This window comes from Drosophila willistoni (assembly GCF_018902025.1).
Source record: "Drosophila willistoni isolate 14030-0811.24 chromosome 2R unlocalized genomic scaffold, UCI_dwil_1.1 Seg167, whole genome shotgun sequence".
In the NCBI taxonomy this organism is placed as follows: domain Eukaryota; kingdom Metazoa; phylum Arthropoda; class Insecta; order Diptera; family Drosophilidae; genus Drosophila; species Drosophila willistoni.
The window spans coordinates 12,405,688-12,432,015 of NW_025814050.1; the positions used below are offsets into that span (position 1 = coordinate 12,405,688).

Consider the following 26,328-nt stretch of genomic DNA (forward strand, 5'->3'; position numbering starts at 1 on the left):
ACATTTATATTATTTTATTAAGGTAATTTTATTAATACAAAATCTAAATCAAAATGAATGTTTAAAAAACCAAATGAAGGCAATAATGATGATATTACAAGGTGAAAATACTGTAAATTAACTTAGATCTAACAGGTCTTACAAGGTTTTAATTAAATGAGTATATCGTTGGTAGTGTTTATGGCAATCGGTGGTAAATAAATTGCCCGCAATTGACTGCGAAGACGTGCAATTTCCATATCATCCCGTTCAAGCTCTCGAACGAGCTGCGAAAATTGTACAAGGCCCTCACGATTGCCAGGAAATCCGTGAGCCTTGATCACCTCCAGCTGTAGGGTCATGACCAACGGGAAGACGTTCTGCATCATTAGAAGCATTTCCTTTCCAGCAGATGCCTTTGCTTCTGACAATTTCTTTGAATTATCCGGCTGATTGACACAACGAATTATGTCCATGAGAATTTGTTTGGCCACATCATTGTTAAAATTGGCCAGGTACGACATTACGATAACAACAAGAAAATCTAAACAAAATATTACAAATTACAATGTTGTAAATATTAGATGAAAGATCTATCGATAAATTATAAACTATCGAATATATATTTGACAACACTAAAAATAACAGCTGTTTAGATTAGATTAGAGAAAATTTTTACAAATTTTGGTAATTATTAATGTATTTAGCATACTTGTAGTATGCTTCCAGTCAATGCAATAGTTATTAATTTTTGAAAAATATTTTTCGTTTTGTTTTCCCAGGCCAGCGACCGCATGCGTTTTTCAACACTGCTTACGAAAAATGTCACGTCGAAGAAACAGAAGCGACGACAAAAGACACAAATAAAAAAAGCTTATTTTTGCGCAAGCATTTTATATATTTACAAAAAAGCAAAAAGGCATAAACAATGCGATTAAATATTTAGTACGCGTAGTTAACCAAATTCATAAAAATAATACGATAAATTTTAAAGTTTTAAACCAAAAAGATAAACAACAACGAAAACGGCAAAGAAGACGAGCAAACACACAGCGAAAGAAGAAGAATACATGAGACGGTGAAGCAGTTGCAATTTGTGAACAAGTGACAAAAAAAAGACTGTGTGTAAGAAGTGAATAAAAGAGAAAAACAATTCAAAACAACAACAATCGGCAACACATACAACACACACACACTCACTAGCACGCACACGTACACGTACACACTCTTACCCAAGTGGAGCAGCCTGGAGTCAAGTAGAATTACCCGAAGCAGCAGCCACCGTCAGCAAATTGTGCCACACATACAAATAGAACAATCAACATCCCCACTAAAGTCATCCCCGCCCGCTACCCGTTCGACGTTTTGTTTGGCAAGTAGAGGGTATCCACAATGAATCGGTCGGATGGCCTGGTTAGACGCGCTGTGAAACCACGGGAAAATGGTGGTGAAGGTGGTGCAGCTGGTTTAAACGCCAACACACCCGATGACAATCAGGATTCGCATGATGGCAATAAGGATCAAGAGGATAACATTGATGATGGTGACTCCAAAGAGACGCGACTTACTCTCATGGAAGAGGTTCTACTATTGGGCCTTAAGGATAAAGAGGTGCGATTTGGGTTTTGACATTGCGCCCAATTTAATTTTTCCATTTTTATCTTGTTTTTTATATTTTTCACCTTGTTTTTGTAAGTTTAGTTTGATTGTCTTCAAACTTCACCTTTTGTCAGTCGTTGTTGTTGTTGCTGTTATTGTTGTGCAATGGCCAAGTGCCACAACCTACTGAATCATCTCTTTTGAGCGATCCGCTCTCTCACATTTAACCTGCCGGGGAACGAGTTTATCATCATGCTGTTTGTACACATACGCACACATACACATACACACACTTGTTGTTTCCATTAGTTTTGGGGTCTTACTCGGGTTTCAAGGCTTATCAAGAGCCAAAGTTAATTGTCAAAGACTTTTCGAAGCAATACAACGCATTTTCTTTCCAATGTTATTTGTTTTTCAATATTCCTAAAAAAATTATAAAAAACTGAACTGAAGTCTCTGGGAGCACAGGAATTTGGGAATATGGATAAACTAGCGCAAACTGGATACACGACCGTTGGGATCAACATTAGTTGGGACACTGTCCAATTAACTCCTTCTTTTTCACCCAATTTAAATTTTTAAATATTACTAAACTCAAGGAATAATCTTAGAGGCCTAGGGCAAATGCCCCGCTACCCTTTAGTTCCCAGTCTAGTTGGTGGCTTAATGAAGTCCTAGTTATAAAACTGTTGTTCTCGAGTTTGAAGCAATACTGAAAGGTAGTTCCATCGGTGATGATGCAAAGGATTGTAGATTAACAAACATATACCCTTTAGTTCCCTCTTAGTTGCCTCTGGGAACTACTTGAAATAGTCATTCGATTTCAATGTGAACACGAATATGATCTCATCTTATCCTCCGATTTTAAATATGCTCTCTAAAATACATATATCTATTTTTTTAGGTATTTATATACAAGTCCAGCATATCTTTATCCTTGAGAGGCCTCTTTTAATTAAAGACTAACAAGAAAATTCTTAAAAACTTTTAACTTTGCGAATTTGTACCTTGTCTGAAATTTAACAGATTTTCTACAATTTTTTCTCTTCTCTATGGTCTTAAATATGTAAAAATTTGAATTGAAATGTTAGTCACGCTAATTATTAGAATTCCAAAGATCAGCAAAGTACTTCACTCATATCTTTTTTTTTTCAGTTATCTTTACTGACGGCTTTCAATCTGCATTTTAATTTCGTAAACATAAATTGTATCCGATTCTCGCCATTTTTATTAAAAATCGAATCGAAATTTATTTTTTATAACTTGTTAAAACGGTTAGAAATTGGACAAAATACAGTCTGAAATAAAGGCAGATAACCAAAAAGTTATAGTATTCTAGTTTTTAAACGATTTTCATTATTGTCTTGTAATTTAAAAAAAAAAGAAATTAATGTACTGGCACTGTTTAGATCTCAATGAGAAGCAGCTGTTAAAAAATATAAACTATTTATTTAAAGAAATGGACAAAAGGTCACACATCTATCTGATTTTCAATTTCATTGTAAAGATGAATCTGAATTTTAGCACCTAAAAGCTATTAAGTTCCCTATATAGTATATAGTAAATAAGTATAGAAAAACCCAACAAACTCATATACTTGAAAATCAGACCTTAACTTTGAAAAATATAAACTGTTTATAGAAATGTACGAAAAGTCATTTAATCTATAAGTTGGAGAATTGTCTATAATTCTTTTGATTAAAAAAAAAAAAGAAAAAGTTTTTCCTCTTAAAATTTCTTTTTTTTAAAACTAATACATTTTAAGCTCGAATCAAAGCTTCTTTACAATTTTGAGTATATTATAATAATTTATTTAATGTGCCAATGATTGAGCCATTTTGAAGATGAATTCAATTCGTTCCATAATGTATGATAGGATGGACGAAGAAGAGGAGGAGAAGAAGAAATAGATGAATATGGGTTGTTGAGTAGTTCATTTGCTTTCCGGCTCGCTTAGTGTTTGCTTTATCGCTACTGCGGCTCACAGAATTCTTCTCCGTCATGTACAGACGAATATACATATATATCGCCATATAGTATTATTTATATGAGTGGCACCACGTCTATTTGTTTCGTTTTATTCTTTCTTAGTTTTTTTTTTGTTCTTTTCTTTTATTTCGCCCGCAGGGGCAGTTTAAAAGTAAAACACACTCACACATCCACATCTCAGAGGAGGAAAGAGGAAACGTGTCGTTTTTGCTTGTTGCTTCCATTGTGGCAGCTCTTATCATAGAACATTTTTCTCATTTGGTTAATTGTTTGAGGAAGTTGTTCAGTCTGTTTGCCTCTGTCTTGTTGCTCTCTCCTAACTAGGCTCTCTTATCAAATGAGAAACGTCACTATCTATATCGAAAAAAACCCGTATATATACCTATATAAATTGGTGTTTATATAAATTTACTGATAACCCTGCTCTAACAGGCTCTGAGTCATAATGATAATCTCTTTATTAAATATTATAAATTTTTTATTTCAAACAAAATCGATTGTCATATACCCTGCACTGCATTTAGATATGCTGAAACTTTTTATGTTGTTGTTTTCCTAACTAAAAAACATTCTTAAGTGTTATATATTTCTCAAAAGTCAAACAAAAAACGTCATAACTTATATTTTCAGCCTTAGTGCACAACATTTTTGTTTGTTTGTAGCCTTGAAATACTGATTATACATAGAGTTCATTTAGGAATATAGTAAAACAATTTTAAATATACCATTTAAGAAGAGAGTATATACATTTTGTTCTGTTAATGAAATGTTTTTCATCTACCACAAATTGATTCAACTGTTTCAAGATAAAACAGCTGAACAAATTGCGAGTCAGAGTTTTCTCTCTACATGGCAACAATATATTAAATTTGGGACAGTGTTAAATTTAAAAATATCTTATGCCCTAGACCTCAAACAAAAAAAAAAAAATGAAGAAAAAAACCAATGTTTTGTAACATTAACTAAAAGGCTACACTGAAGAAAACTCGTTAAGGAACGTTCTTAAATGGTGGTCGAAAAAATAGATTATACAATTTACAGAAAGTGTCATACATAGATTGGGCAGACTATATCTAATAGACAGATCGAAGGCTTATGCCGACAAAAAGGGATCAAATTTGATCTATACAAATTTAAAAGAACTCTGACATCCAGATTTTATTGTCTGTGGACGAGAAATTAAAGTAGTCTCTAGTAGACTTAATGGATGTCTCCCTATGAACTTTATATTGTATAAGTGACAAGACTTTTATTATGTGAGCCTAGTTGTCTTTTGAGTTTAGGCATTTTCTTTGGGCTTGTTAATGGATAATAACCAGAAGGTCAGGTCAATCGTTCTTGGGTTAGATATATTACATAGTTCAACGATGTTGAAAATATTTGGCACTGACTACATAAAATTTAATAACTTTTGCTTGAAAAAAAAGTTATTGATAAAATTGACTGTATCTGACTTTAAGTGCAATTCCTATGGAAGGTATGTATATGATGAATATGGAATTTCATACCACAACTAAAAAACCCAATCTTCATTCGTTGAATTCAATATATGAACTGATTTTATTTTCATATACCTATATATGTATAGAGGAGGCGACAACTGATCTTTAAAAAATACTTATTGTAATGACCCCCATGTTTTTTGGGATTGGAAATGGTTTTTACTTTTTGCTCGGCGTTGGCAACTTGACATCGTGCCGTTGTTTTATTGTTAAATGTTTTTCACACAGTGTGAATGGTTTTAAGAAATACTTGACATATGATTCTTTATGACTTTTTTTGTTTTATGTTTTTGTTTCGTTTTGTATATTTCTTTAGTGTATCTGATTTGGTGAAGCGATTTCAGATGAACACGATGTTTAAAATTAAACATATGATTTATTCGTTTGGAACATGTACAATTAGCCAGATATAATTGGACCGATAACAACATAACGAGATTGTTAAAATTTATCATTGTTTCTTACCGATCTTAGCTATTTTAGGTATATGATTTGTATAGTGGTTTGAACCGGTTGAATATATAAATAGATTGATCCAATCTTCTACTTTTTAGGAATATTTTTTTCTGAGTTTCGTTCAAATTACCCGAGATAGAGCTATCTTTTGTGTCATTCGAGTAAAATATGTGACAGAATACGTGGTAATTAGTGACACCCCATTTATTTGATTGCGATGGAACAAAAAAATAATACGATCCGTGATTTTTTAAATGATTTTATGACATACTCAATCATATTAAAAATTTGTGAAAAGTGAAGTCTACCATGAAATGAAATTGAAACGCGTTCGGGGTAGAAGATAACTTCAAAACCCTTTTCCCCTTCCAGTCAGATCTGTACATTTTTCTAAATTTTAACAGTTTAGGGCCTTAAAATTAAACAAAATATTCTTTTTACAGGGTACAAAAACTTCAATAGACTTTTTGTTGGTCTTATTATTGAGTTGTATTTTAATAATGGTTAATTTAAATATATTTATGGTCAGCTATATCTTTGCCATATAAAGCTACAGAGAATTGGCAATTCCACATAGCTACATATACATTTAAGTTCATACAATTTTGTTTACAACTTAATTGGTTTTGTTTTTGTTGTGGTAATATTTATAATTGTTTTATTGTTGCAGGGCTACACATCTTTTTGGAATGATTGCATATCAAGTGGTTTGCGTGGCTGCATTCTCATTGAATTGGGTATCCGTGGTCGTGTTATGATTGAAAAATCGGGCATGCGACGACGCGGTTTATGTACCAGGTTGGTTTTTTCTCTCACTTTATGATTCATGACTTTTAAGACTAATGAGTTTTTTTGTTCCAGAAAATTAATATTGAAATCGGATCAGCAAACTGGCGATGTTCTATTGGATGAGGCATTAAAACACATTAAGGAAACAGATCCACCAGAGACGGTTCAAAGTTGGATTGAATATTTGAGTGGTACATTGAATACACACTTTAATTTTTTTTTACTAAATGATTAATATTTATTTTTTTTCTTTTATAATCAGGCGAAACTTGGAATCCATTAAAATTACGCTATCAGCTAAAAAATGTACGTGAACGCTTGGCCAAAAATTTGGTAGAGAAAGGCGTACTCACAACGGAAAAGCAAAATTTCTTGCTCTTTGATATGACGACACATCCATTAAGCGATAATGTTGTCAAATGTCGATTGGTTAAAAAGGTAATTGAAAAAGACGATTGGTAAACGATTCATATTGGCCTAAACGAAGCTGTTAATCATACGAATAAATGATCTTTAACAGAATCACCAACTCGGAGAATCTCAGACTTTAAAGAAACTAAATTTGAGTTGAGAGAAAAAGAGATAAATCTTTATATAATTTGTATTGAACTAATTTCCATGTCTATCGAACCTGTAAAATTGTTGACTTCTCATAGACAATCTCTGCATAGCATTTTGATTTCATCATCAAACGCTTAGTGTAAACATTTTAAAGATTTCTGATTGCAATTTAAAATATTTAAAATCGATAAGCTTGATTTTAGAACTCCCAGATTGATCTTCATTGCTTTTTTCTGGCCCTTTTTTAAAAAAAATTAGAATTTTAAGAAGGAAAGTAGTAATTAAAATTTGAAGAACCATTTCAACTACGATTGCTGTTTAAAAATTTCTCAGCCTTCGTGATTTGTTTGTGACAAAATCGCGTAAGTTTAAAAATGAAAAATAATTTTGGGCTATTTGTTGTGTAGTTTAATGTAAAAAAATCACAAAACTCTAAATGTGCCCCGGACCGATATGATGGCAAATCTGCGTCGATTGTACATTGTTTCATCAAAATCGGTTTAGAATTCAGGCTTATATTTTTGTCCCCAGTTCGAAAAAAAACTTTTAAGATAAACGCGTTTGAAGTTGAAAGTTTGGTTCAAAAGACGAAGTATTTAAAATTTCAAAAAAAAAAACCTTTTCGGATTATAATCTTAATACTTCAAAGTATAATTTAAGCTGAAGAAAAAGAGGAAAACAAATTTTTGTCAACCAATAAGATGCCTTTAGGAATATTATTTGTTACTTGTTTAGGCTGCTAAGTTTGCACTTTAAGTTGATAAGGGCAAATTGATCAGTGATTAAGGTAAACACCTAACAAACGATTGATTGATTGTTACAAATCGGTTGAAAGCTTAGCAATCTTATATTAATTTTGATTGAAATTCTTCAAAAATAAAGCTAATCAACTGAATCTATTGCAGATACAAGATTCCGTTTTATCCAAGTGGGTGAATGATCCACAACGAATGGACAAACGAATGCTGGCACTTATATTTTTGGCGCATGCCAGTGATGTCATTGAGAATGCCTTTGCGCCGCTTAACGATGATGACTATGAGGTGGCCATGAAACGTGTCAGAGAGTTGCTCGATCTCGATTTTGAAACGGAGGCGGCCAAGCCGAATGCTAATGAGATACTTTGGGCTGTATTTATGGCGTTTACAAAATAGATGATGATGTTGATGTCGATGATAATGATGACACCTTCAACTGCTCCTCTTAACAGCACATATACACACACACACATACCTACACAAAGTACACTCCTTCACTCACATACACACAAACAGATATACATACAGAGAAAAAAAAGGAATAAACCCAAACTGAGGGATAAAAAAAATTTACTTTTTATTTGCTGTGAGTGAACCGAATTGGGCTTTAATAATCAGATATCCCCTCTCCTCTCCTCCTAAAAACAAAAACAAAATTATATATATAAATTATACATATTATTTCCTTCAGTTTCCAAATAATTTGTCTTAAGCATGTAGCAAAAGCAGCCATAAAACATATAGCTACTTATATATATATACATATATGTTTGTGTATAGCTGCAAATCCTGTCAAACTATCAAAATTTTAGCTATAATAAGAACAACTCCAACAACAACAACATCTCTATATTGTTTTAACATTTCTTATTGATTTTGCAAGTTTATTCATATAATAAAAAAAAAAAAAACAAAGTGCTAGCTAATAGTTGAATTTTTTAACCAATCTAAGTTGTGTTCGAGAGATACAAAACAAAACAGAAACCGAAATCGAGAGTATTTGACTATTCAGTAAAATTCTTTAAAAATAAAACAAAAGAGAAAAGAATAATCGTTTAACCGTATGTGTACAACAAGCGGGGCCGACTGTGTCCCTAATTGTTTTTTTGTAATTATAAACCATAAATTAATTGTAAGAGTTAACAGAAAAGAGAGAAAAAAAAAAACGAAAAATCTAAGCATAAATGATAAAAACTCTGATTAAAGTCTGTGTATTGAGTGCAATATGATTTATGTCAAATATCCTAAACTCTGATTATAAACTATATATTCCAATTTATCAGTAATATTATTGTGATCCCCTGTAAATCAGTTAATTCTTTGGCACACACAACACCTCAACAATATACACATAAAAACACACGAACACACACATACACACGACCCGCACCCAACACAGACAGAAAAAAAATAAAATCAATAAACAACATTCAAAAACTTAGGCAATGTGTTTTTAAAAAATAAAATTGTTATTAAATTTCGGGAACATTGAAATGAAGAAAAACAAAAAATATAAGAATTAAAAGAAACCTTTTTCTAAATGCTTAAGAAGAGTCAAATGAGAAAAAAAAAATTTATGTAAATGTAAAATGTGCACGTCAAATAATATTAATTCTTAGATATTTAAAGGCCTAATAAAATATAAATACATTATACAAATACATATATATATATATACATTATGCTACTGATTGATTTACTACATCTCTGAGCCATGAAAGAAACTCAAGATCGAAGGTTTTGTAAGATTTCAGACTAAACATATAAAGAAGAATGCGAAAAGATGAAAAAAACTAAGTACATTTGGACAAAAGGTCTGCTGTTTTTTTAATATTCTTTATAACATCTTCAACAATATATTTAGATGTTCTGGTTATGGAACTGCCAGCTTTTCATAATTTCCGCAGTTTTCCTAGAGAATGGTAAAAGACATATGTTTTAGGCATAAAAACTAAAAATAAATAAAAAATACCAAATGTGTCACATGTTGTTTATGATATTCCAGACTATGCCGCCAAAATTATGGATTGAAATTGACAACTTTTCATATGTTGAACCCAAGTAATACGTTTTTACATATATGCAATGAATAAATATATTTTTAATATTTTTCATAGATTTTTATTTTCACTTTCATGTTCAATTTATTTTTTTTTTTGTTGTTTTGCACAGTTTTGTTTGGTTTTTTTTATATTCTATATAGTAGGGTAGTTGGATAGGGACAGGGGCAATATACCATAGAAGTAGAATAATTCTCACACGAAACATTTATGTTATATATAATATATTATAATAATCATTTGAATTACACAAAAAATAAAATAGAAAAGCAGGGCGCAACGCACAAAAATAATTGTTATAAGTATGTATATTGTTGAAAATTGTTTGCAACTATAGGAAAATTTCAAACATATTTCTAATTTATAGTTTTAAAATTACTTTGATTTGGAATCTGAATGTGAAACTAAAATTTTATCTAAATTGCCATTGGATTTGCTTGGTTTCTTTTTACAATTTTCCCATTTTCATTAGAGTTCTAGAACATATATATATGTACGTATGTATATATAAATATTGAAAATCAAAGATAATGCAAAATAAAGAAAAATTTTTTTTTGTTTTTTTTTTTAATAAAATTAATGGAAGATTTGATACGCTTGAAAAATGATAGCAAATTATTTATATGTTTATGTATGCTTCTCTGTAAATATATAAATGAAAGTTCTCTTCGTTCAGATTAAACCATCATTTCCCCAGGCGATTGGAGCGCATGGCAGCCATGCGACGCATACGTGCCCGATTCTGAGAGTAGCTATTAGCCCAGCGCTGCTCTTCGTAGGCACCGCTTGAGGCTGATGGTAACTTGTATGTGCAGCTGCCTACGTGCTAACTTAAAAGATCTTTGATTTCCTTGTGCATGTGACATAGGAAATCCACATAGCTGGCTGAACCATCTGTACCGCGATCCTCAATAAGGAAATGCCGGAAAACGCTTTCCAATTTATCGTTCTGACGAACACAGGTGACCTGCGACAAAGAAATAAATAAATTAGTTCAAATCAAAAGGAACATTAACCACCGAATAAGACTTACTCTCATGTATCGCGTACGCTCATTCATAATCTTGTTCAGTATGTCGTTGATACGACGAGCCAATGGTGTATCTGCCGTAATGGCAAATCGTTCAGCATTCACCTGCTGTGTACTTTGAACTCCAAATAATGCCTGAACAATGTTTGGCGATAGAGATTGACCCAGCCAGATAAACAAATGCACACCATTCTCAAGTATGTATGCGCCATCCTCGGTAATTTTCTCATGGGAACATCTTACTGGTGTTGGTAGCTCTGTCTCCTCTGGTTCTACCGTATGTATCGGAATGAATCTTGGATAGAAATAGTTGACTGACATATTCAGGTCCATGGATAGAACGAATTGAATGACATAAGAGCGATCATCTAGGGTCATGTCTGAACCGCCCGAAATGGCATCATTCTTGAGAAGACACGAAGCGTACAGTGGCAACAATTTGAGGCATTCGGGCAGTATAAGCTGACCAGCCGATGTCGGAGATGTGCAGTGTTTGCGATAACAGGCCAAAATCTGTGCCGAACGATGTATCAAATTATCCTTAACCTGTTTGGGTGAATGCTCCATTAGCTTGAAGCAGGCCTGTTTGGCAAAGAACAGCATCATGGCATCCAGATCGCAACTCTTGAACACATCCGCTATAATGGTCGTTACACGCAATGCCAGATTAAGAACCCGCAGACGTCGCTGGCCACTGCATGAGGTATAGAGCAAAGCCACTTGAATATAGACATTCTCCTCCGGGGGTAATTTATCATCGTGTTTGATCTCAATGCTCACCGATTTAGTGGCATCTGTTGAAGGAGAGAGTACATGAAACAAAGAACATGCTGAATCAGGCGTATATATAACTTACCAATACTAGCCAATTCCACGTCTGTGGTATTTGACATATAGAAGTGTCCAAAGAATTCTGTTGGCCTAATGCCCGCTGAGGTTCTTACTCTCATTACGGCATCAAAAGCAATGGGACGCGAAACATTCTTAATAATATCCTCAATCAGACGTTTGCCATCAAGCTCTGCTTGGAAATAAGTATACTTGTACACTTCACCGCCAGTTAGACGCGACACTTGGCCAATTGTTGCAATATCGATGTAAGCATTATTAAACAAAAACAAATCCACAGAGCAACCCTGTTGGACACACTCCTGGCCAAGTTGATTGTACACAGTCGTCTGGGGTGTTAGGACAGTCTTTTCTTTATCTGTGCCCAGCAATTTACGATCATCGCGATTCTTTAGTTTGCCAGGAGCCTCTGCGATAGGCAATGTCGAATTAAAGACCAGCAATTTGCCCGATGCATTTGATGCTTTCAAGGCCTCCAGACCAGCCTGTATAGCCGGATAGAGAATCGTTTCCGTCTCCTTGGTGTCCACAAACATACGCGGTATTTCCTCCATCAGTGCATCAATGACAGCTGCCGATTCTTCAGGATGACAAAGGAAACCATCCAGCAGAGGCATAAACATTTCCTGAACATCGCCCACAACCATCATTTGAGGTTGGGCCAAATTGCTCTTAATGTTAAAGAAATGGACGGTGCTATTATAGGTAATGAAACCGACGCGAACTTTTGATTTATCCTGACCCTGATCAATGGGCAGATTCTTGAGTATGTTCTTAATTTGCGAGCAAAGTAAATGCACCAGACCAGACTTGACCGTGTTGTAAGAGACATCGATGACAAAAATAAAGGCGGGCACTTCGGGTGGCGAATTATTCTAAAAAGAAAATGATTTTGATTTGATTAAATTTCACTACTCAGTGGATATTGAACTCATTTTACCCACCCGACAATAGTCTTTTGTAGCCAAAAATTCATATGTTCCCAAGAGTAGTTCAGGTCGTTCGTGTTTATCCACTCTTTGGCCAGTATGATCCAAATGCTGATAGTAATCGGGATGCACCTCGGTAGTCACTTTGCACATGAGACACTGGAATCTTCTGCCAGCATCCACAAATTGCATATTGGGGGACATGTAGGCTTTGCAGCGATTACAACGGATTGGTCCCATGTCACCAAAATTAACAATTGGTGGCTCCAATTCGCCCTCGTTTACCCGGGCATATGGGGAAATGTTCAGAGTCAGTGGAAGAGCTGTGGTCTTTAATAGATCCCCCGTATTGGGTATGCAATAGAGCGAGGAACGTAGAAAACGTGGCGATGAGTTGCCCTGATCGTGAACTACGAATTTCGTGGTGACCAATGGCGGCAGAAGGCCAGGCTGATTGGTCACAAAAGGACCACCGGCCAAACGTTGATTCTCAATCATCACTTGTATGGGATTTGGCATTTGATCGGGATCGAGACGACGTTGCTGTTGCTGTTGGTACATGCCTCCAGGCATTGGAGGTTGCTGCAAAATGTTGGAAAAGAAATATTGAAAGAAATAATGACGCATTGGCATAGAATATCAAACTTACATTAAAGCCAGGTCGGCCTTGCTGCCCCGGATAGCCACCCGGTTGTGGCTGTGGTGGAAATCCTCCAGGCTGTTGTCCCGGCTGTGGTGGATAACCCGGTTGTGGCGGGTAGCCTGGCGCCTGAGGCTGTTGGCCTGGCTGCGGTGGATATCCTGGCGCCGGTGGCTGACCCGGCTGTGGCGGGTAACCCGGTTGAGGAGCTCCAAATTGTGGTGGCACAGCCGGCTGTTGTCCTGGCAATGGCGGTGGTGCCCCAGTGTAAGCAGTCGGAGCCTGACCTGGATAGCTTCCTGGAAAACCAGGTTGTTGGTTGGCTCCAAAAGGAGCTCCTGGCTGAGGTTGTGGTGGCAGCCCAGGTTGCGTGAAGGTGGGCGGCGGAGCTGCTCCGGGTGGCAGAAGAGGTTGGCCCGGTCTAGAGTTAGGCACACCAAATGCGGGAGGAGGCATCTGTGCTCCTGTGACACTTGGTGGCGCTGCTGATGATGTTGGTGGCGCAAACGATGTTGGTGGCCCTGCTCCTAGTCCTGATGGCACGGCCGACTTTGCAGGAGGCATATGCGGTAAACCCGCCAAATTGGCGCTATTCACACTCATCTGATTAACCCCACTGGGCACACTTTGAGGCGTCAGAGTGCGTGTTGGTGGCTGCTGGACAGCTGCTGACGATGTGGGTGGAAATGGTGCACCAATTGTTTGTCCATTCGCATAGCCTCCAGATGTGGGTGGTAGTCCTGGCTGTGGTCCAACTGGAGGAGCAGCAGCGGTAGGTGGTGCCCCAGGAAATGCATTATTATTGTTAAAAGCCGCCGGCGGCAATGGCGCTCCTTGGCTAGTAGGTGGTAAGCCACCCGGTGGAAATACTCCTGGTTGCTGTGCGGGCTTCAATGGATGACCTCCCACTCCTCCTCCTCCACCCACACTCAAACCGCTCATTGACGTGGCCAGCTACAAGACGAAATGAGAGAGACAGAGAGATCAATTTTAATTACTTATTCTTATCTACTAAACGAATGGCGCTCAGCATCCAACATTAAACATGGGGTAAACATACGAACTGACCTATTTAGTTCTTTCTTGACTTGTGAATGAATGTTGAAAGGCTTATCAAGTTATGGGGGATCAAAGGGATTCATAGGGATTTTGGCGGGCATCAATTTGATAACACAACATTAACTATTATCAGCTGCTCTCTCTTTTGGTGATGACAGAAAGTCTAATTAGACGAAAATTTCTTTACCTGCTGTTGATAGTTGCCATTGAGGTAAGTTTGCTGAGGAATTGGAGCCGACGATGTGGCTGGTGGTGGTGGTGCTCCATACTGTTGCGGCTGTTGTTGTTGTTGCGGTTGTTGAGGTGGCCAACCCGTTGCTGGCCCCGGCCCTCCTGCACCCAGAGGCGGCGGTGGAGCTGCTGCATATTGCTGTTGTTGTGATGACGGCGGCAACTGCTGCTGCGGCTGTTGTTGTTGGTATTGGGTAGGCGGAGGCCCATAAACGTTCGGATTCATTATTATTGTATGCGCTCCTTGTAACAAAAAAAGAAAAGCTCAAACAACTTTCACACTAATCACAACAACAACAAAAACACCAAACACGACGACAAGGCAAGACCGTTTTTCCCAGCTTCAGCTCAAAGTTCCACACACAACACGGTGGAGAATTTCACTATTTTTCGGCCTTCTATGGGCTTAATTTCAATTAACTGAATATCTCAATGACCGCTGGCAAACGTATTAATTAAACTTTTCCTTGCTAAAGGCACAAGAAATGCAGTTTAAAACTAAAATAAAGCCCAACAAACCCCAAGCAAAAACGAACTTCCACGTCAGTTCCCTAATTCGATTTTTCTTTTAGTTTTCGTTTTGCTTAGCGATTTGACAGTTTGCCACGTAAAGTTTATCGTTATCGCTTTGTGCTGCCTAGCGTTTAGCAACACTGCACCACGATAACTGATTGCAAAACCAGCTGTGTGGGTGTCGATGGCGGGATTTTGAAATTAAATTAAAAACCCATACAGCGTTTAGAGATTTATTTGATTTATTAAAAAAATTAGTATGTATATTAAAAGAAAATTCCTCTTCTCGATATTGCATGCATCAAGGGTTCGGATAATTCTTTAAAGATTCCTGACGATTGCTCAGCGTCTTTTGTGCAAGTATCATCTGAATATACGACCGTTGGACGCAATCCCTTGTTAAAACGCAGGCCTGTAAATCGTTCAATTTCTTCGATTTGCGCTAAACAACTGCTCAGATTGCCGAATAATTTATTGCTATTCTCAATCATATAACATTCCATATAGGGACCGCAGCCTTCGACTTGTGACTCTATGATCAGTACTTTAAAATAATGCGATGGCACTGGGTAAGGTCTCCAATCGAGGACCTCATATTCCATAGACCATTCGTGATCCCGACACGATGGTGTATAAACAGGGCCCGTATAAGCATAGACAGAGCCATATTGTTCTGTCAATGTGGACACATATTGCTCTAGATCATGCCAGATTTTTCGCTTGAAAGCCTTACATATTCTAGTTGAAGCACAACTCAAAACATACACATCATTGAATCGTAGATGGAGTGTCTCGTCACCATCATCGTCTGAACTTAATTTTTTATAATTTCCTCGCAAATGTTCACATACCCAATTCGGACTATTCAGGGCAAAATTTTGTGAAACAATATAGTCCTTGTGGACGTATAGATTCTCTGAGCTGGGAAGTCCATATTTAACAAGATCCAGTAGGTCAATGGTGTTCGGAGTTTCAGTCTTCATCATAAACAAGGCGCTAAACATATCAAAGAGGGGTGAAACCAAACACTCGCGGATCTTGTCTGACAGGCTATTCGGTTGCTTCCACAAACGATTTTCATGATCAGTCGGAAATGTGGAAAACTGTAAGTATTGTAATAATTAACAATCGAAACAACCATCAGATTTATCACTCACCATCGGATAAAGTTTATGTCGAAAATTGTAGATATGCGGATCCCTTTTAATGGCACCAAATAAATGCCTGATAGATGCCTCTTGCTGGAAATAGGCTCCACATACGAAACCTGTCAGTCCGGCTAGAGCATATAAGGCACAATTTTGGGCTCGAGATTCATTGAATGACATACTTAACTTTTAATTTAGCTTTCTATTTGGGATTTTCGCTTTTGCATAATACAAAATATTTCAAACTTTTTTTTTACAAATTGTCAATATGTTTTTCTGAAACGATACGGCTGACCTACTGAAATGTCAACCGAAATCTCGAAAAACTTGCGATTCGCTTGGATAATTACTACCGAAGATTGCGCTTCTTCTCAGACCATCGAAGAATTTCAGTCCTGCATAGTGTTCAATTTCTCGTATATCACAAAGAAAGGATCTTAGTGGCAAATTATCAGGTATTGTAGCGTTTGGAAGTACATAACCCTCCATATAGGGTTTTCCTAATGGCACTTTTGATTCGACCATAATGACTTTAAAAAAGTGTGTGGGAACAGCCACTAAATTAGGTCCGATCATCTCATACTCCACACTCAATTTGCCATCACATCTCTGCTTGGGCTTATACAATGGTCCTGTGCAGACATAAACCGATCCATATCGCAATGTTAGATCTCGAACATAAATTTCCAAATTATTCCAAGCACCGCTATTGAAACCCTTGCCTATCTGTGGAGCTATATTGGTCAGATAGAATGTCTCATTGCAATGAGTCTGATGGCTATGATGATTTCCAGCTGCTGCTAAGTGACCACGATTGAATCCAGATCGTCGATAATCCGCCAGACTTGAACGAAAATTCGATGGTACACTCAAATCTGGTTGGAAACTGGCATGTGCTCGACCCACATGTGTCGTTGTCGATAGATCTTTCTTTTGCAAATGCTCGCAAACCCAATGAGCCACACGATTGCGTCGATCGTAGGAGAGGACAAAGTCACTATAGAGTCGTATGTCATCTAGTCCGGGAAATCCGTATTTCATAATTCTACCCAAGCGATGATTAGCATTCTCCTCATCATCCGGAGTTTTGAAGAAGGCAAACTAGGGAAATCTTTGTATTTTAATATAGTTGGATAAAAAAATAACTAACTTACCACTTTGTAGATTTTTGATCTTATGTAGTAGGCATAGGGATTTTGTTGTATTAATTGTTGTAATCTCTGGGTGGCATGCTCATGTTGATAGTATATGCCAGCTGCAAATGAAAATCCAGCTGTGCCGAGGCCGAGTAGAATGCCCAGACCCAATAGATGCCAACGAAGCTTCATTGTACACAGCTGGTTTTCGTATCCAAAATCTTACATAGTTTCTAAATAAAATTACAATTTTATTATTCCGGTTTACTACAACAGAACAAAAAAATAAAAAAATGGAGTAGAATATGAATTTAATCAAACAAATACATGAAGTATTTATATTGTCGCTCCGAATTTGGTATACCATGCACTCAGTGAAACAACTAAATATTTAAAATTTAGCAATTAATTTCACAAACCATATTAAATTTATAGGCTATTTCGCTCACTTTTGCAAGTTAAGAAGCGCTTTAACGTCGTTAACGGCCAACTCTGCCTTTTAGGTTCTAGTGATAAAAAACTTATATAGGCAAAACTTATATAGGCAAAACTTGGCCATTTTTCATGTGATTTTTATAAAATTTGATGAGCCGATGCATATTTATAAGAAATATTGGTGTAAATATTGTAAGATAAAATCACTTACTGTAATAACTAAAAGCATTTATAACAAGGAGAAAGCTTGTTTTGTTTTGTTTTATAAACATTTTACATAATTTATTTACAATAATGCTGAAATTCTTAATCTCTTGATATGTGACATATTTATACAGATTTATCGGTCTCCTCGTTCATGTCCACTTTAACTTCTCTTCTTTGAAACACATCGACATTTGTACGATGTCCCATTGCATATGGTGGCTCCGAATTGGTTTTCACATAGAAAGTACCATTCTTGGGCAATGATGGTTCGCCACCCATGCGAAATTCTCCCTCATTGTCCAAGAGAACCCAAACTTGATCGGGTAAACGCTCACAACGTATTCCCCAGAATCCCTTTGGACTTGTAATACTCTCGGCAAAATAATGATGAGCTCGCTTATGCGAGCAACCATATACATAGCATTTCTTTTGATTTTTTCCATAGTTTGGATAGAAAGTGGCATGGCCAACCGGTTGCTCGAAACCGAATGTTACACTTGTCTGTATTGATTCCACATAGTGGGCATCACTTGCGTCTATGCGATAATCATCGCTTTGTTCCCGAAACTTTGGTCCGGCCGGATCCAAAGCAAAGATTGTATTAAAGCGATACGGTTTGATCTGTTTGCCCGCACTGCCGGCTATCTGAGCGCCGAGCGAGTGTCCAATCACGTAAACATCATCGTAATGTAAATCCGCTCGCATATGCAAATGACGCACAAACTCCGCCAGCAGGAAGCCCAAGTCCTCAATCATATCAGCGACACCAAAATAATTTACATTCGATGAAATCATACTCCAATCGCAAACAATCACATTGAAGTCGGGATACAAGGGATTTTCGCCATGTGTTAAACTGAGATATGCATTCTTAACATCCCGATTCAATGATCCATGAGCTTGACTCATCCATCCATGGACGATAATTCTGCAATGTCAAATAGCAAATTAATATACATATATCATTCTAAATGGAAATGGACTAGTTAGAGCAATTAGTATAACTTTATTTAAAAGCATCAACAAAACAGGTAGAGTTCGTGCACTGACTCATTGATAAGAGGGCAGACAAAAAGTTGAAAAATTGAAATGAAAGCAAAATGAGAAATGCTGATACAACAAAATGAAATGAACAATAAAAACCAGTTTTTGGTTTTCATCTGTGACTACATTCTGGCTATTTTAGTATTGGCTTCAAAAATAATGACAGCTTATCAAATTTATGTTTGACTTTAAGTAAATATATGAAATAAATAATGCTAAATGGGTCTTGTTAATTTTGTGGTTGTTGCTATTTTTAGCTATGAATAGTTAAATTATGTTGCATTTTAAGGCTTATAGCAATGTCAATCTTAAAAAGCTGAACAACTTTTTTGGGAATAGTTTCTTTCTTTTTGTTTTTGAGTAATGAACTTCCTTAAAGGGCTATGCCAATGTGAAGACTAACTAATTAACTAATTTTTAATCTTGATTTTCAAGAATTTATTTTAGAAAAATCAAAGAAGAAAGTTTTGAAATATTTTTTAAATATTGGGCTATATCTAAACCATCAGTCTTGTTCTCGTTACCAGAACCTTTTGAAATAAAACCAGGTTTCATTTCTATATTGTATAAGAACTGAGTCTTTTCGTATACGATATGGGAAAGCCAAGTAATTCTTTTACCATTTACATGGACAATAATTCATAATTGAAATATATCTGAGGTGATATATTGACTAAATGGTTTATAATTTGAACGCGAAAGAATATATTTGTTGATTCCTAGAAATTTGTTCGTTATTAATTTATTATAAAATCTGCTTTATTGTCTTTATGATAAATTACAACTTTTAAAATTGGTATTCCCATAGCCACGAATATTGCAACATGTGAGAAGTCAGTTTTAAAAAATTGAATCTCATGTTTCATATAAAGCTATTAAATACGTTAATAAATGAGGAAAACTTGAGCTTGTTGAAAGTTGAATTTGAATTATGTCATGCCGTGTTAATATGTAGAAACAAAATTTACAAATGATTTCCCTACACAACATTATCTATAGTGATCACCTTGATCAGCCCCTCAGGCTCACTTACCTAGTCGGATGACGTGCATCGAAATTAGACTTAGCTAATAGTTCATCATCGCCGATTAATAGTTCTTTACCGCAATCCGGGAAATCCCGTTTGAAGAGATAAAATTGCATTTTAACTCGTGTCTTGCTTGTGAAGGGATTCCAATGCTTGAAGAATTTCTTCCAAAATGTATAATCCAATAGACCTTTTGGTCTAGTCAGAGGATGCTGACATTGCTGCATTTCTGTCGTTGTTTCATTTGCCAAAATTTGATCTGTAGTTGTGTTCGTAGGCGAAGCAGCTAATTAATATGTACATACATAAATGTATTTATATTTGTATAAGTAATTTAAGTAATGGCTTAGTAGCTATTATAGACTCACTCACTACCACCAAGATGAGGACAATTAGAGTCAAGCCCATCGCAACGATTCCCATTTTAGTTAACATTCTCTAGCTCAAAACTTCTGAAGTAGTTTTTTAGAATTGATCAGGTTAAACTTGAAAACTCGACCGTGCGTACGTTGCCCTTCGGAGCTACTTCGCGCGATCTATGAACGATCTGCACGTCTGGCTCTTGCTCCGTACTGTTCGCTGGTGTGTGCACAACTAAAAAAAAGAGATTCGGGGAGTCAGCTGAAATGTGAATATTGGCGATGTCATATCTACACACAGTACTCGTACTCTCTCTCCCACACTCTGGTTTCCAATCTCATTCTCTCGCCTTTCCTCATTTTTTCTCTCTCTCTCTTTCTCTGTTGTTCTGATCGCGATAATCAAAAAACGAAATTTTGCCGAGAGCGGCGGCTTCTATGTTAATTAGTTTAACGGCAATTATTGATATGGGAGAGTCGTTGTTCAAATAGTTAATAAATCTAAATTCAATGGTGACGGTATTCACAAGCTCTCAGAGACTTTTCCATTTAAGCCCCCATAAGTTTTTGGGTGGGCTATCAGGGCCGGAGTTTAAGGGGATCGCAAGCGGAGATGCTGCCGAGGGGCTCCTAACAAAGAAATATTTTTTAACAGGGAATCGCAATCAACACTAGGCTAAAGGCAAAAAAATAAGTCCTTTTAAACCAGACTTTATATATTCCTAAAAAAAAATATCTTGGTCTGTTTCTCCCAAAAACTATATGATCCCCTGAGCCTGAGGAGAAGCTTACCTATCTTAAGCCCGGCCGTGAATACCAACTGATATAATTTAACTATTTAACTCTTAGTTTTTATAATTTTTATACTCTCTTCAGAGGATATATTAATCAGTGTTTCTTTGTCCTTATGTCTGTTTATATACAAACTAGTCTGTCTCCTATTGAGATATTGGTATAAAACTTCGTAATTAGGCTTTAAGTGAGTGCATGAGGCACATTTGTCGGAGTCAGAACTATACAACAACTACAACATATGGTAATTGGTTCAAATCCCTATAGTGAATCCTATAATGAAGAATGGAATAGCTAGTGTTAAGTTTGATATAATTGAATAATTAACTAGAGTTCGACCTATAAATTTAATGATCAAAGCGAGGATTCATCAATTTTGCTAAAGTCGAAGTTTGCTTTTATTCAAAATAGAAAATGAAGGGTGAACAAACTCGGGTTAACGGTTCTACACTTCAAATTTGAAAATCCCTCCCTGACTAGACGAATCAGTTTCATTCACTCTATCGCATATATCGGCATATATGTATGTATTATTAGGTAATCTAAAAAAAGTATGGGATTTTAAGCCGTTTAGGTCTGTAACCATTATATAGGCATATGCGAGAACGTTTAAAACAGACTCAAAATTCAGAAGTTGACATTGAAACCCGTATTATCTGGTATACCCAAGATTAAGAGAAATATGGTTTTAAGTATTATTTAAGACACAGTCATGTGATGTTAAAATAATATATTTTCAATCATAAAACTTCAAAACCAACAGAAATAAATGAAGACGTGTCGGCAATAACATCAAGTCGAGGAGATCCATGGTAAAATCTGTTTACTTTTCTTAAACACCATTTTCGGGATATTCGCGACAAATTAGTTTGAAAAATATTATATTTATTTTTAATCAATGATCCCTTAGAAAAATTGTGTGTGAAAATTTATAGACAAATCGGGAATCCCAATAGCTTTCTACATCTAGAAACAAAGATAAAAGATAAGGATAGAATAACATTTAAATTTGACCAAATTGTTAGAAAGCAAATGCTCTGCTCTGGTTTTCTTGAGACTGCTAAAGTTTCATTTTAAGAAAGTGAAAAACACAGCTTTAAAAAATCTTAAGAATTTTAAAACCTACACACACGAATATGTAGAATATATATTTATATATAACAAAATGATTTGTTTGGCTTAGGTTTTAAATTTTTAAATTTTGATAATCTTGATATAACTTGGCAAACTCTTCAATAACATATTATTGCCAACTTAATGGACAAAAATTTTAATAGCTGTCATTTAAATGAGGGAAAAATGCTGGAAACCCTTTTTTTGGAAAGGCATTTTATATCCGTTTGTTATCAGCTAATTGCCTGGTCCTAATCACATTTGAAGCTTGCTTAATTATGCCAGCCTGGGCCTAAAAGAAAGAGAGCACATAATTTATTAATCCAGAAAGCAAATGAAGCGACAAATTTTTCAGTCACTTAGCAAGTCAATTGCCTGCTAAGAGGTGCCAAGGACCCTCACACACCCACATACACACCTGATCCTTGGCTGTAGAGTGAGTTAGACTAAGGCTGAGTTTGAGCAACGTGGCAACGTTTCAATTATGCAAATTTCGGTGAACCAGGCTGATTAGAAAATCCACAAAAATGTACCCCTTGAAGGCTTCAAGCCAAGGCAAAGCTAATGCAATGAACTCAGTGCCAGGTGACAAAACTGTGCAGGCGGGGTTAGGAAGGATGCCCTTGGGCATCTATCAATATACAAAACCCAGAGAGCATGATGTCGGTTTAGAAGCAATCAAGTTGGGCAAACCACCAATTAGACGTTAGAAATTAATTGGCAAATGCCTTGGCCCGCGGCCACTTATTTGTATATCCATTTTGAGTACGTACAGAATCTTAAAGAAAGTTGAGTTTTAAAGTTTAAATTTACTGCATTTTTGGAGTGAAAAGTTTTTCTCAGTTTTCCGCCTTAGTAGGAAACTAAATTTGTGAAGGTAAGAGTAAAGTCATTTGTCATTAAAGCATTTTACTATAAATTATGTTTTGAACAAGAAGCGGAAGTGGTCATAAAACAAAAAGTTACGAAAAACATAGATACTTATGTAGATGCTCTTTCTTGGGCTTTATTTTAGTTCTTTTAAAAAATAAGTTCTAAGTTCCAAAAACTTTTTTTAGTTCTTATATTTAAGTAGAGTCCTGATTCCATATTAACCCAAAAATTAAACCGTCAGCCTTCAATGCTCTTGAGGTAAATATATTGTTTTTATTTTTGTTTTTGGCCACAGCAAAAGAACCCTTTAGGTCGGATCACAAATCTAGAAAACTTGCCGAACCGTAAGCGAAAAACTATAAGTCCACAATCCAGCATAACAAAGTGCAACGAGATTTGGCTTATAAATCTTGACGCCATTTTTGGTTTAGTCAGCCGTTGCAGTTTTGATACGCTTATTATGGTAGCCGAGCGAAGAGAGGGGACACGAGAAAGGCTGTGGGTGGTTTGGAAGCCAGCATTGTCCTGGAGGCTTTTGTACTTGTTGGTTTTTCTGTGTTTCTCTTTTGGTGACTTGAACTTTTTCTATTGAGTTAATGCAGTTGGCAAGTGTAACCAAGTGTTGACTGTACATTTTGAATTTCGACATGAAAAAGTTTACTGTACGCCAGCCAGGAAGTTAGGGTTTGACCTAAGCTAACAAGACTTGAAAGACAATATTTACCTACTTGACTTAAAAAGATACCAAGCCAGGTCTGTAAAATAGGTTTACTTAAAGATGTTGCTAAGAAACTAAATTTTATTCGGATATATTAGGTCTGTCAAAAAGATAACAGACTTAAGAAATTGCAGATAATTCAGAAATTTATTCACTTTCGATACTCTTATTTTTATTCGATATCCTCTTTTGATTAAGCTAAGATCTCAGTTGAACGTTATCGAGAAGAAAGTCACCATCTACTAGGATCAAATGAAGGTCCCTGTTCAGTAATTTGTCTCATGACATTCTTTTGCAGGACTTGGATCGTGTGATCTATCCAACTACTACAATTATTTGCATTTCAGAAAAATATTAATTCTAGATTTCAATTAAAGTAATCTTTATATTTATACATATTTGACTAAAGAAAAATAATGTGTTCTGTCCTTTTGTCACCTCAAAAGGACATTTATATTTCGATTGATTAAAGTTGTATCCCGTTTTAGACATTCTGTAAACCTGATTATTTATCTAAAAACATTTCACTTCCAAATCTGTCATACAAATTTGTGATGTTTTTAGCAATTTTCATTATAATAAAATTTTTCATTTAAAAACTTTATGATTTTTCGTATTTTTTTTTTTAAGTATAGTAATTATTTAAAGATTTAGTGTTTCCATGTAGATATGCCACTGAAGAGTATATTAACTATATTTGCCGTTACCGCTGGATCATTTTTCGCCTTGGGTGCCTATTATCAGCATCAGGATGTAATGCGAAATATTAAACGTTTGGAGCAAAGAAATCCCCATGCCTATTTCATACGTCGCAAGCTTTACGCATTGGTAGTCCTTTCCATAAAAAAATCGTTTTCTTTTACTTAAGAGCTTCTCTTTGTTTTTAGTTAAGTCTGTTTAATGCCAGTCCTGATATGGAGGATCCTGACGAAGACGATGAGGAGGAGAAACACAAATTCGGAGGCATTATGAAATATGGTTTTCCCAGCATGAACGACATCACCCTAAATGAAGAATTTGATTTTGTCACCGCATTCGATCGACGCAATTCGGCCATACAATGGATGTGCGAGCGTGTGGAGCATGATTTAAGTACTAGGAATAGTCAAGCATTGGCCATGAGTTCAAATTCATCACCAGCTCATTTTACGGGTCAATCGGAGGCTTCGCGTGTCTTCTTCATGTCAAATATCAAGTCATTTGTTAGTCGAGGTTTCAATTTGAGCATTTGGCATCGTTTGCTTGTCTATGTCGAGGAAATGAGCCATCGGCATGGCACTGTTTATGTGTACACCGGTTCGATTTATATGCCCTGCGAGCTAAAGACCAACGATTGGTATTTGCAATTTCAGCCTGAGGATAATACAATGGTTGCCGTTCCCACGCATTTCTTTAAAATCCTTGTGATTGATCCGAAACATGGTGATAAATTAACTCCATATGCTGAAGCTTATGTCATACCCAATGCACCCATAAACGATTCAGTTCAATTGAAATCGTTGTTGAGCGATGTACGTGATATTGAAAATGCAACAGGTTTGAAATTTTTTGAAGGTCTTGATCGTCATTTTATTGACAATCAGACGGCAATGGAAACGAATCAAAATTCAGCACAGATTGTGGAGGTTTAGTAGTAAATATAAAAATTGAAATTGAAAATAAAAATTGTAATAAATTGTAAGAAAAAACAAGTGTTGTAGATGGGCAAAAGAATTTTTAATACTCTTAGCACCAAAAATGTTTTATAATATTGATGTGTATCTTTGATGTTGAGATTAATCATAGTTTTTGCAAAAGATTTTGCAAAGGAGCATGTTTGTCTTCCAAAACATTATTATTCTCAAATATGATCTATATATATTTTCAAAATTAATCAAAAATTTGTCTGATTGAAGCGTTAAACTTAGAAACATCAATTCTTAAGAAAATGAAGCTTATAAATATTTGTATTTATATCCTCAATATTTTGTTGATTGTTACAGCCATTGCAATACCAGAAGTAGGGCCATTCGATAAGCTTTTCGAAAACGATGATGATTTTCCAGATGCTGAGGGTTATGATGCCTATTAGTTAAGAAATCATAGTACCATATCCATAGAAATCAAAGTATTTCAACAAGAAAATAACAAAATGATGTCACACATATACATGTTTCTTTTTGTTTTAATACTTTTTCTGATGCTATCAACCTTGGTCATACCAGACAATATGACTACGTTCTATGATGATCCCGAGGATGAAGATGACACGGAATATGAAGAGATTGCAAGATATGATTCCTATTTAAAATATAAATAAGGTATGAAATTTCACTTTTATTTCATATTATTTTCATTACTTAATTTATACATTAACTTTCTTTTTAGATAATTCCATAATATTTTCTTTAACCACTCTACTTGCTGCTGCTGCTGCTTATAAAATATTTTGGCAAAAATTTTTAATTAAAACAAACAATATGTTGGGCAAAAAATTGTTGGCTGCAGCCTTGTGTTGGCCAAGTTGTTGTTAATGCATTTTACTTGGTTTAA

At 35.7% G+C, this 26,328-nt stretch overlaps 7 protein-coding genes across 7 annotated transcripts; 2 read left to right on the top strand and 5 right to left on the bottom strand.

Annotated features, from left to right (window-relative positions):
- Window positions 1-52: 52 nt before the first annotated feature.
- On the bottom strand, window positions 53-570 carry LOC6642010 (protein C10). Its single transcript, XM_002064797.3, has one exon. It carries the CDS (start codon window positions 501-503, stop codon window positions 153-155), a length of 351 nt encoding a protein of 116 aa, XP_002064833.1. The 5' UTR covers window positions 504-570; the 3' UTR covers window positions 53-152.
- A 212-nt stretch (window positions 571-782) lies between these two features.
- On the top strand, window positions 783-8,556 carry LOC6642011 (Golgi phosphoprotein 3 homolog sauron). The gene is made up of 5 exons (XM_002064798.4): window positions 783-1,590; window positions 6,196-6,323; window positions 6,387-6,505; window positions 6,577-6,752; window positions 7,781-8,556. Exons 1-5 carry the CDS (start codon window positions 1,372-1,374, stop codon window positions 8,027-8,029), a joined length of 891 nt encoding a protein of 296 aa, XP_002064834.1. The 5' UTR covers window positions 783-1,371; the 3' UTR covers window positions 8,030-8,556.
- A 1,679-nt stretch (window positions 8,557-10,235) lies between these two features.
- Window positions 10,236-15,002, bottom strand: LOC6641888 (protein transport protein Sec24C). The gene is made up of 6 exons (XM_002064799.4): window positions 14,388-15,002; window positions 13,151-14,095; window positions 12,517-13,083; window positions 11,580-12,447; window positions 10,727-11,517; window positions 10,236-10,660 (listed from the first exon to the last, which is right to left on the bottom strand). The coding sequence occupies exons 1-6, from the start codon at window positions 14,655-14,657 to the stop codon at window positions 10,520-10,522; spliced, it is 3,582 nt and encodes a 1,193-aa protein (XP_002064835.1). The 5' UTR covers window positions 14,658-15,002; the 3' UTR covers window positions 10,236-10,519.
- A 178-nt stretch (window positions 15,003-15,180) lies between these two features.
- On the bottom strand, window positions 15,181-16,274 carry LOC6641889 (endonuclease G, mitochondrial). The gene is made up of 2 exons (XM_002064800.4): window positions 16,102-16,274; window positions 15,181-16,047 (listed from the first exon to the last, which is right to left on the bottom strand). The coding sequence occupies exons 1-2, from the start codon at window positions 16,270-16,272 to the stop codon at window positions 15,211-15,213; spliced, it is 1,008 nt and encodes a 335-aa protein (XP_002064836.2). The 5' UTR covers window positions 16,273-16,274; the 3' UTR covers window positions 15,181-15,210.
- On the bottom strand, window positions 16,262-17,514 carry LOC6641890 (endonuclease G, mitochondrial). Its single transcript, XM_002064801.3, has 2 exons — window positions 17,247-17,514; window positions 16,262-17,193 (listed from the first exon to the last, which is right to left on the bottom strand). The coding sequence occupies exons 1-2, from the start codon at window positions 17,418-17,420 to the stop codon at window positions 16,399-16,401; spliced, it is 969 nt and encodes a 322-aa protein (XP_002064837.1). The 5' UTR covers window positions 17,421-17,514; the 3' UTR covers window positions 16,262-16,398.
- A 399-nt stretch (window positions 17,515-17,913) lies between these two features.
- On the bottom strand, window positions 17,914-20,522 carry LOC6641891 (phospholipase A1). The gene is made up of 3 exons (XM_002064802.3): window positions 20,310-20,522; window positions 19,948-20,227; window positions 17,914-18,798 (listed from the first exon to the last, which is right to left on the bottom strand). The coding sequence occupies exons 1-3, from the start codon at window positions 20,374-20,376 to the stop codon at window positions 17,994-17,996; spliced, it is 1,152 nt and encodes a 383-aa protein (XP_002064838.2). The 5' UTR covers window positions 20,377-20,522; the 3' UTR covers window positions 17,914-17,993.
- Window positions 20,523-23,725: 3,203 nt separating this feature from the next.
- On the top strand, window positions 23,726-25,471 carry LOC6641892 (endonuclease G, mitochondrial). The gene is made up of 3 exons (XM_002064803.3): window positions 23,726-23,740; window positions 24,451-24,624; window positions 24,684-25,471. Exons 1-3 carry the CDS (start codon window positions 23,726-23,728, stop codon window positions 25,425-25,427), a joined length of 933 nt encoding a protein of 310 aa, XP_002064839.2. The 3' UTR covers window positions 25,428-25,471.
- The last annotated feature ends 857 nt before the right edge of the window (window positions 25,472-26,328 follow it).